The sequence below is a fragment of the Penaeus vannamei genome, chromosome 25 (assembly GCF_042767895.1).
Source record: "Penaeus vannamei isolate JL-2024 chromosome 25, ASM4276789v1, whole genome shotgun sequence".
Lineage (NCBI taxonomy): Eukaryota > Metazoa > Arthropoda > Malacostraca > Decapoda > Penaeidae > Penaeus > Penaeus vannamei.
In genome coordinates, this window is record NC_091573.1 from 27,475,578 (window position 1) to 27,485,975 (window position 10,398).

At 35.9% G+C, this 10,398-nt stretch overlaps 2 protein-coding genes across 6 annotated transcripts in view; one reads left to right on the top strand and one right to left on the bottom strand.

Annotated features, from left to right (window-relative positions):
- The first annotated feature begins 250 nt into the window (after positions 1-250).
- On the top strand, positions 251-5,790 carry LOC113828430 (angio-associated migratory cell protein). Of its 2 annotated transcripts, none has more exons than XM_027381410.2 (10): positions 251-312; positions 2,100-2,200; positions 2,865-3,006; positions 3,355-3,479; positions 3,700-3,831; positions 3,990-4,134; positions 4,400-4,599; positions 4,895-5,056; positions 5,273-5,454; positions 5,703-5,790. In XM_027381410.2, the coding sequence occupies exons 1-10, from the start codon at positions 255-257 to the stop codon at positions 5,764-5,766; spliced, it is 1,311 nt and encodes a 436-aa protein (XP_027237211.1). In that variant the 5' UTR covers positions 251-254; the 3' UTR covers positions 5,767-5,790. The 2 variants fall into 2 exon arrangements, with proteins under 2 accessions (XP_027237211.1, XP_027237212.1); XM_027381411.2 differs by having other exon boundaries at positions 262-312; positions 2,103-2,200.
- An 835-nt stretch (positions 5,791-6,625) lies between these two features.
- Positions 6,626-10,398, bottom strand: part of LOC113828432 (peroxisome biogenesis factor 10) — a 4,678-nt gene continuing 905 nt past the window's right edge. For all 4 annotated transcript variants that reach the window (XM_027381415.2, XM_027381414.2, XM_027381417.2 and 1 more), the window contains exons 4-6: positions 9,590-9,841; positions 8,392-8,548; positions 6,626-7,727 (exon numbers count right to left, since the gene is read on the bottom strand). In XM_027381415.2, coding sequence (XP_027237216.2) covers positions 7,537-7,727; positions 8,392-8,548; positions 9,590-9,841 — 600 coding nt within the window. In that variant the 3' untranslated portion in view covers positions 6,626-7,536. The remainder of the gene's footprint in view (positions 7,728-8,391; positions 8,549-9,589; positions 9,842-10,398) is intronic.

Sequence of the window (10,398 nt, forward strand, 5' to 3'; positions counted from 1 at the left end):
CTTTTATCTGTTTCCTTCGACTGTTATCAATGCGGCTAATGTTTTTGCACCTTCCTAGCTTTATATCCTAACCCTGTAATGGACATATACGTTTTACAAAATCAAAGGTTAGCATTATTTTTATTTTTAAATCAACCTTTTGTTTTTAGATACACTGTTTTTGATTATCCTTACACTTAATTGTACAATTTAGGTACTTTAGTTGTAAAGTAATGATCGTAACACCGCACTGCAACCCGTTTTTAAAAACCACCATGATAACATGTTCTCTTCGTACCATACATGTGTTCGCAGACCCAGTCAAGTGTTCAGGTAACCTCCCTTTTGAATAATGCTTATTGTTTTCTTATAGATTGATATTGTTATTCTAGGACTTTAAAATGTTCATAGGCGACTGAAGGATCATTAACAGTCGATTATTATTGTCATTTGGGATGAATTTAAGTTGTTCATAGGGGTGTAATAGTACAAATTTTCCTTGTTCTCTTCAGTTTGTTATTTGGTTATTTGTGTTTCTCCTGTATGAAGTGGTGCCATTATTATATATTTAGCAGCCTATGCAAGGCCTGTGTATAGGACTCTATAGCTCTATACAAATACCATAAGCCTGACTGGAATTTATATAGATAAGAACAGTAGTTTGAATTTAGAGCTGTAAAAAATTATCGCTTTTATTGGCAAACGTGCTATATAGAATTCTGCCCTCTGAACTTTTTAATGTAAGTATAAAATTGTTAGACTTGTGTAAGATAGAAACATCAAGAATTGTTGAAAAGGGGAAAATGAAACAGGCATTCTGGCACATAGCATAGTATGATAAATATGAGAAATGATTGTCACCACAGCAAACCTGTGAAGACTTACTGGAAACTTCTACCCTGAAAGGATAGGCTAGTTTATATAAAACTTAGACAGCGGACATTTGAAAAGGGGTAAATTTGTTCATGGGCAAAAGTAGCACTGGTTAGGTCAGTTTAGACTGTCCCTTTAATAAAAAGATACTTGTTATTGAAGTTTCTTGGTAGTTCTCTACTTATCCTGCATGTTGATGATCTTGGCAAATTTGCTAGCTGTTGATGGATTGAAGATTGTAGAGTTAGTCCAGAGAAATCAGATTTAGTGGAGATATGGGTTGCTTTTAGAATTAATGATTGTCAGCTTATCACCACAACCCCCATACTTGCTGGGGTTCTTGGGAAAAAACAAGAAGTCATAGCAAGACAGATTGTAGACCTCCCTGACTAGTTATTGAACAAGGAACTAGCTCTATCTTGCCAGAATATAGATTATGGAGATTTGCTTGTTTTAAAAAAGGTTATGGTGATTAACAATACCCCATTTCCATGACAGCAGCCATCAGTTAACACTTCTGTCTCACTGTAACCTATAATCAAGGTTATAGAGTTTCACATGAAGTTTCATGTGAGATTCTATTTGTAGGATACTCACATTGTTTTGTGCCAGTTTTAATGTTTTATCCCACAAATTAATATAGTTCATTCTCTCCCCCCCCTGTCGGGGTCAGTATTGTTACCAGTTAGTTTCTACTATATCAGGATAGTAGACTTAATAAGTATTCCATCCATATAAGTTTTGACAGCACTGAATTTTCTCTTTTATGCTAAGTAAATTAATATTTGCTTGCTGCAATGTAGGCTTGTTTCTTTATTCATTCATATTTTCATTGATTTATTGTGTTTGTTACAGATTTCACTTAGTGTACCTGTGATATTTTTTGTGTGGTAATAGCTCATTTTCTATTGTTTTCTTTTCTCGCATTTCTTGGGGGAGGGGAGAAGCAGAGGTTATGTTGCTTGTTTTCCTGATTTACTGATGATTTCATTGGGTTTGATGGATCACATCATTGTTCTTTTGTCTTTTATTTTGGCATTGTGCTTTGCTCAGTGAACAGTGAGATGTAGACCTAATGACAAGAAGGTAGATCTGGTATAATATAAGATTTCATTGTATTGTTCAGTAAAGGTAATTAAAGATCATCAGTGAATCTTCAAGTGTTTCATACAATTATACATATACACATATCATTTTTCTTAATACATGTTGATTGGAAATGTATTCTTTCTCTTTCTTTTTATTAGCAGACATTGTAAGCATCATGAAGGACAACACACCACCCAGTTCTCCTAACCAGTCCTTGCAGGACCTTGGGGACGAGATTGACATTGGTGATATAGAAGAGGTAGGAATTGCTTCCGTAAAAAAAATATTCTTCTGTAGGGAGTTAGATATCTCTACAGAATTTGTGTCAAATTTTCCATAATAGTTAATTAATGATTTTACATGCCTGTGCTCAAAACATTTAATGTAGGTTTCATAACTGCATATGCAAATTTTTTTCAGTTATAGATATTTTCTTGCATATAAAAATAGCAAGCCTATTTATTCATGTACTGAAACATATTTGATACTTAGTATTATTGAGTTATGATATAGAACAGCATTTCTTAACATGGGGTGCTGAAATCAGTTTTAGGGGGATGCTTTGGAAGTGCTGAATACATGGCGGTAAAATATCCAGCTGATTTTGTTTGGGTTTGTCCATGCTCAATTCTTTTTCTGGGGTTTTATTTCCTTTATCAATAGTGGTTTTAGTTTTGAGGAATTAACAAAATGAATGATCAACCAGTACACCACTTCTCTTTCCCTTATCCTTCTAGTAATCAGATTTTCACCGGAATTTGGGGGTGCTAACTGCTGGGACCTGACTATAGGGGTGCTAGGGCTGGAAAAGTTTAAGAACTGCAGATTTAAAGTATACAGAAACACTTTCAACACTCACAAAAGTGTAAACAAACATTTCTCAGCAGACTTATTCACAAAACTAACTTGCTCCAAAATAACAGGTGATTGAGCTGAGTGATGAGGTGTCAGACCAGGATGACAGCGAGGAAGAGGAGGGAGCAGGAGGGCTCGAGAGAGTGGAGGAGGATGAGATGGAGGAGGATATTGTAGACATGGCAACCCTGACCTTCAGCAAGCACCGGGGTAGGCGGTGTTGAGATGTCTTTATTTCATTAATGTTATCATCAGGTTATATGTATATGTTTTTTCTTGTTGTTGTTGTTTTCTTTTTTTAATGTATGTATGCATGTATGTGTACATACGTTTGTGTCTGCACATGTCATGCATTCTTGTGTGAGGATATGCATGTGAGTCTGAGTTATTATGCATGTAGGAGTAATTCACTGTTGTAGAGACATCTTTTTTCTACTTCTTCTTTTCCAGTGAATATAGTATGAATATGACAGAATAATACATATTACAGTATGTCATATATGCAACAAGAAGTTTATGAATGCCTTTAAACTCTTTACCTTTTCTACTCTATCTCAGGTTCGGTGTTTACCTGCTCAGTGTCCCCTCGTGGAGATCTTGTAGCCACAGGAGGGGAGGATGACCAGGCGTATGTGTGGGACATCACTAATGGCAATGTTCTTTTCACCTGCGCAGGACACAAGGTATATTGGTCTTTTAGTGGGGAAAAACTTAAATATTCTTACACTATTAGTTATTTTTTCACCCCTAAAGGATGTGTGTCCTATATTTGGAAACATAGTTGAAGACACAGTGCAGATAGTAACAATATTACCACAGGATGCACAGGAGTTATTGTGATGTTTTCATGTATCGTAAGGTGTATTTTAATTTTCACATTAAAACCTTTTTCTTTTCTTTCAGGACAGTGTGGTCTGTGTCAAATTCAATCACGATGGATCACTCTTAGCTACAGGGGACATGAGTGGTTACATCCAAGTTTGGAAAGTGGAAGGTGCAACAAAAACATGGGATTTCGAAACCGGAGACCTTAGCGTAAGTCTGAAACCAGGAAGATTGTTTCATTGAAATTCTTTCTCTTTGTTAAATCATTAAAGTAAAAAAAACTTGTTTCTTTTTCTTCTTTCTTTATCTTTATGTAATGATTATATGTTTTTGACCCTCTCCCCACCCACAATTCACTTTTTTTCCAGTGGTTGACATGGCATCACGCATCCAATGTGTTGTTGGCAGGGACCACAGAAGGCGAGCTGTGGATGTGGCTCGTGCCCAAGGGAAACGCCCGAACCTTCCCCAGCTACGGATCAGCCTCGCAATGTGGAGCACTCCTGTATGATGGTAAGACTTGTGTTCACATTTCTCTGGATTTGCTTGGTACATCATGATCCTTCTCTTTGTCTTTTATGTCCTTCCCTTTTTCTCTGTAACAATCCATTGCTTTTTTCCCTTTTCCTCTTTGTGCTTTCTCTTCTTTTCTTCTCTAACTTTTCTCCTTCCTTTTCCCTTGGCTGGTGTGTCATCTTCTTATAAATTCCCTTATTTATATATACTAAATAAATCTTTTCAAGACATGTAATATCCCTAAACATCATTCACCCCTCAGGTAAGAGGGCAGTGTCAGGCTATGAGGATGGGTCTGTGCGTGTGTTCGACCTAAAGACAGGTCAGCAGATCGGCTCCCTGACAGACGGCCTGGCACACACGAGCCCAGTGGCCAGCATTGCAGCCCACAAGGACAACACCATGACCATCTCTGGCTCACTGGATGGGACAGCAATACTCTACAATACCATCAGTGGAAAGGTTTGGGAGAAAGCATTTATTAGTGTAGAAATTAAATGTACTGTGGTTATTTTATAGTTATGCTATTTATACAGACACTTTGACAATGTAAGATTTTAGTAATATAGATATTTTATTGGTATGTAAATATTCTCAATGTATACTAATAGATATTACTAATGTAGTAGGTCATCTATCATAGATTAGTCTGTTATTGTTTTCTCAATTTTATAATGTTCAAGTATTCTATTTACTGCATTAGAATGTATTTTAAGCCTGAGCCTGTATATGAAATGAAACCGATACTTTATTCCAGGTGGTTGGTACTCTCAACTGCAACACGACGCCCACATCTTCAGACGAGAGCATAGAAGTGGACCACACAGTCGAGGCCGTGGGATTCTGCCCAACTATTCCCAACATTGCAGTCACAGCTACACTGTCTGGCTTTGTCACTATATGGGATGTGTCGACACAGGTCAGTCATGGGGTCTCATAGTAGGTAGAGTTAGTAAGGAAATCAGGTTCGTTGATAAAGATTTTGGAAGAGGTGATTGTATTTTATAATTGATAAGATTAGGGGAGAAACACATAGATTTGTAGTTCTAGGATGCTTCTAGGATGCTTACTTTATTGCTGGATGAGAATATAAATATAAAATGAATATTTGATTACAAGTACATAATCATTTCAGGTCAGTCGGCACGTCATAGCCCAAGGTGCTGGATCGTCACACCTCATGTGGCACCCAAGTGAGCCTATTGTATTCACAGCTGGACTAGATGGAGTGGTGCGCTCTTATGATGTGCGGTCAGGAGAACAGCTTGCCAAATACACAGGCCACCACAAAGGAATATTGGCCTTTGACATTTCAAAGTAAGCTTGAAGTATATTTATTATTAACAGTCTATTATCATTCAAACCTGTTAAGTGGTATTTTCTTTTTCAGTTATTTTTCTTTTCTTTTTCCAGTTTACCTTAAAAGACCTTTACATTATATATATGATGTTATTTTTTAAACATTATTAAATATTGCAGGTAATACTGATCATTTTATTATATATAAAATATTTGAAAAGGTGCTACCATTTTGTATTTTTTAATCTTTATTTCTTTTCTTTCAGGAATGGTTCAGCTTTGGTTACTTCCTCTGATGATGCCACAGCGAGAGTGTTCAAGATTTTGTGATTGTTCATTAAAGTGTAGAATTTTTGGAGACTTTTTATACAACCTTTGTATTTATGTGTATATATGCTCTTTTATGAATGACAAAAATATTTAGCTGGGAAAAATTTATACATATTTTGTTAAATTGTCCAGTAGAATACATATATTGAATATTAAGATGAGTAACGTGGGGGGGGAAGAGGAGTATATCAATTTCTATTGCTTCGGATTAGTGGTTTTACTTAATATTATTTTCTTTTTACACAAGCATTGGGGGTAGGTGCAACATATCTCTGGGAACTGCCTCAGCTATGAGTTATCTGAAAGACCTAGGCAATATGTAATTTATTTTTGTATTCTTTACATATTTGGCTATACTTTGTTAACCCATCAGCGACGGGTAAAAATTTTGGCAAGTTTACATATGTGCGGGCTTGTTGGCGCGCACCAGCAGTTTCCCCTGTTTGCGCCCGGCTCGATTGGTAGTTTGCGAGCAACATATAGCACCTAAAAGCTTTTATTTTGATAAAATTTATAAAAATATTAAAATTTTGAAGGTTTACCTTCACTTTAGGTGCCATTGCGAAAAATCTTTACCATATAAATGAAGCCGCTACTTCTGGAGAAAAACAACCTCCGTCCAACGAGCCAGTAGCGTGGGAATGGGCATGACATGATGCCCCTGGCATTTGGTCCACAACAGCCATGGCATGTACATACGTGACACCCGGCGCCAATGGGTTAACATTTCTTTGAATCAGTGTTCAATGACAAGCTGTGGATTTTTCCTGACAAGAATTGTGTTAATGAATATTAGTAATGAATAAGCAGTACATTTACATGATAGACAACTAAAGTGAGGCAATTAAGATTGAAAGAATTCAGATATAATTTATTTTTAATAGTATAATATATCTGTATATACAAGCTTTGCTTTTTCACATCCTCTAAAGTAACTTTGTTCACAACAAAAGCATAAAAGATAATAAGCAGCTAGCATTACCTGAGTTATAGAGATGAGCCAAGATAATGTATAAAATACATGTATGTCACCAAAGGATATAGAAATGACTAAAACTGATGTAACTTTTCTGAAACTATATGAATTTTAATAACACTTTTTTTCTATTTTTTCATATATATTCATAGTAATAAAATAAAAAAAATTGGTCTCATACAGTATCGGAATGATTCATTCATATATACTGTACCTGCCAGTCAAATTTTTACCCCCAAAACTGAATGCACAAATAGCTTCAATTTGCATGAACTTTCAGAATACCCATCAAAGGCAACTCTAGATCAATAGTACAATGTTGGCCTAAGGGCACCAGCTGAAGGAATCCTGTTTCATGGCCTCTGCAAACTTTAGTCATAGCAACCTGATTAACTGCCTAGTCGTGAGATGCAAGGATAGGATACCTCCTATGCAATCAATTTGCCCTGAGAAAAAGGGAGGTGGGTATGCTAGCTTTCCAAATTGAGCCATTTAATCATTCACCCTTTAGAGGTAATCTTTCAAATGAAGGGTAGTGTACATTAACAGAAAACCAATGTACTGTACAAGATGATGATTATAATGGAATTTGTATGTTTTGTGCAATAATTACAAATTATGTTAGCATTATAAAAATGGTAACAATAATAATAATAATAACAAAAATCATAAAAACAAAGGAACTTGTGACCCTTGGTAGTTCCATATAAGAACCTAGTATTACCTATTCATACATGCCATATAAAGATAAATAAAAAAAATTTATTATACTATATCTTCATCAGTATGTACGTTCAATCATAATTGAGCAAAGCAACAATCTGTGAAGGTTTTGCAGGATGCCTGCACAAAGGACACTGTTGGCTGGTTTGCAAGCACTCCTGGATGCATTGCCAACAGAACAGGTGACCACAGGGAGTTATTGAGGAATGTTGTCGCTTGTCTAGGCAGAGGGAGCACTGGTCTTTGCTCTCTACATAACAATCTGTTGACATGAGTAGAAGATAATATAAAAAGATTTACTAGCAATTTTTATGATGCTTATGATAACCTGGTTTAGAAAGAGAGAGAGAGAGAGAGAGAGAGAGAGAGAGAGAGAGAGAGAGAGAGAGAGAGAGAGAGAGAGAGAGAGAGAGAGAGAGAGAGAGAGAGAGAGAGATAGAGAGAGAGAGAGAGAGAGAGAGAGAAAGACAGAGAGAGAAAGAGAGAGAGAGAGAGAGAGAGAGAGAGAGAGAGAGAGAGAGAGAGAGAGAGAGAGAGAGAGAGAGAGAGAGAGAGAGAGAGAGAGAGAGAGAGAGAGAGAGAGAGAGGAGAGAGAGAAAAGGGAGAGAGAAAAAGGAGAGAATAGAGAGACAAAGAGAGAGAAAAGAGAGAGAAAAGAGAGAAAAGAGAGAAAAGAAACAGAGAGAGAGAGAGAGAGAGAGAGAGAGAGAGAGAGAGAGAGAGAGAGAGAGAGAGAGAGAGAGAGAGAGAGAGAGAGAGAGAGAGAGAGAGAGAGAGAGAGAGAGAGAGAGAGAGAGAGAGAGAGAGATGCAGACTGAAATGTACAAAAAAAAATTGGAGAAAAAAAATATTTACGATTCCAACAATATATACAACACATAAATGAAAATAAGTGTATAGAGAAGAATAAATGAGAAGCTACTTACTTGCAGAGGGCTGCTTATTCTCAGGTGCAGTCTTGGTGAAAAGGAAGGTGTAAGCAGAGTACACTGTGGTGAGGAAAATGTGTGTGAGAAGCACCATACTCAGGATCTGGAAGGACTTGCGAGCACTGCTGTCACCTAACCACTCACGCACTAACACCTGTAAAGTTTGAGATCAATTAGGAGATATTGGGAAAAAAAAGAGAATTAAAAAGTATTAAAAATGGAAAAACTCAAAACACATACGAGCAGACAGACGTAAACACAGATAAATTGGATATATAAAAATAAAACTGAATATTCTTTAACAACTTGCCAGGGATGACATGTGTGTACATGCCATACCCACTGTGTTAAATTTAGTAATTGTTTTTATATATAGATGGCTCCACAAGTACTAAGACACCGATGAGTCAATTACGAAAACTACCTGTCTTACCCGTTTACCCTTTTCCTTAATTTTTGATAATATTTTCTAGTGTTTTTACTCAATATTAGTAAATAAAGCATTTCCCTCTAGTTCAAGAAAAGGTGAGGTCACACGATCTACTAATTAACTCCTTTGTGGACCTATGTTCAGAAGCGTTTAACAAAACAATACCAAAGTGAACGCAACATTTTCCTATCGGTATTGGGTTTAAATAAAAATCAAAACCCATGACAACACTCTCAAAAAATGTACATATTGACTCATTTTTTGTCAATACTACTTAAAATTACATAATTAAAATATTCCACTTGCCGTCCTTTAAAGCATGCTACTGCACACACAAGTATAATGATATAAAAAATGGACACCTACTACTACATAAAGTACTGATCTTCAATTTACATACAACATTAACATCTAAATTAACATCATATGTCATTTACTACAAGCTGAACCTCCCTAATAACGTATTTTGCTTTCTGAAAATTTCAACTGTCCAACATTATTTCAGATTACCCAGCTGCCACTACCAGCCACTAGTATCTATGACCCATTGTGCCAATTGTTTGCTTCTCTTCCTGTAAATATTTCTTTCATTGTCATGTTGTATGCATATTTATTTTACATTAAATCTGGAGAGATAGCATTATCATCAAATATAGGATATTTTGGTATTATAATTTTACTATTCTGATATTCTAGTCCAGTTGGACTTGAGGTAGAACCCATATCAAGCAAAAAAACACCAATAAGCACACATTACAAACTCACATATTTCACTCCTGTCATCCTTTTGGAAATGTGATAAAAAGCTCCACTGAAGTAGAAAATGGCCAAGTGGATGCGGTGAAGAAGTGTCATCGAATATCTAATGGCTGGCATCTGCAGCAGAAGGAAGTTCTTCAGCTCTGGCCTCAGGTACGTTGACAGGTGACCAGCTCTTAACGAGTCTTCTAGCTTCCCCATCAGCCTTCGTATCACTTCTGGGCCAAAGCATTGCAGGGCTATCATCATGATTCTTTCCTGCAGGATATAAAAACCACACTCTTTTTATACTGTGTGAATGAATATTTTTTGTTTTCATCATGGCTACTTTAATGTTTAAAAGCCTTTTAGTGTAGAGCTCAGATAGAAAATGATATAGAAAGACTTGGAACATACTGTAACTCCACAAGATGTAGCTCACTAACAATGAGACTGATTTAGATCTCCTATGTTCAGCAAGAACCATAAAAATTATAACATTCAAATTCAATCCAACATATGCAACCTAAATATGATTTTCATTTTTCAAATCCTTTCAAATCATTAAATATTATTCATATTCTATGAATATATTCTTCAAGAATCCTTCTACAATATTTTTATTGTAATTAAAAAATAATCTTATCCTCCCCCACCCTACACTGTTTCCATTAAATGTATAACAACATTCAAACAAGATTCTCATTAACTTTAACCATAGTGGAATCAAAACTGGATGTGCATTATTTGCATCTATTTCACAATATACAAAAATCTACAAGGTATACCCGAACAAATTTGAAAAATGCATTTCCTTACTATATATATACATGCTC

Excerpts from the sequence above, each read along its gene's own strand:
- LOC113828430 (XM_027381410.2), top strand. The coding sequence starts at position 255 with ATGATAACATGTTCTCTTCGTACCATACATGTGTTCGCAGACCCAGTC. Across the intron at positions 2,201-2,864 it reads ACATTGGTGATATAGAAGAG|GTGATTGAGCTGAGTGATGA; the intron begins GTAGGAATTGCT and ends CCAAAATAACAG. Across the intron at positions 4,135-4,399 it reads TGGAGCACTCCTGTATGATG|GTAAGAGGGCAGTGTCAGGC; the intron begins GTAAGACTTGTG and ends TTCACCCCTCAG.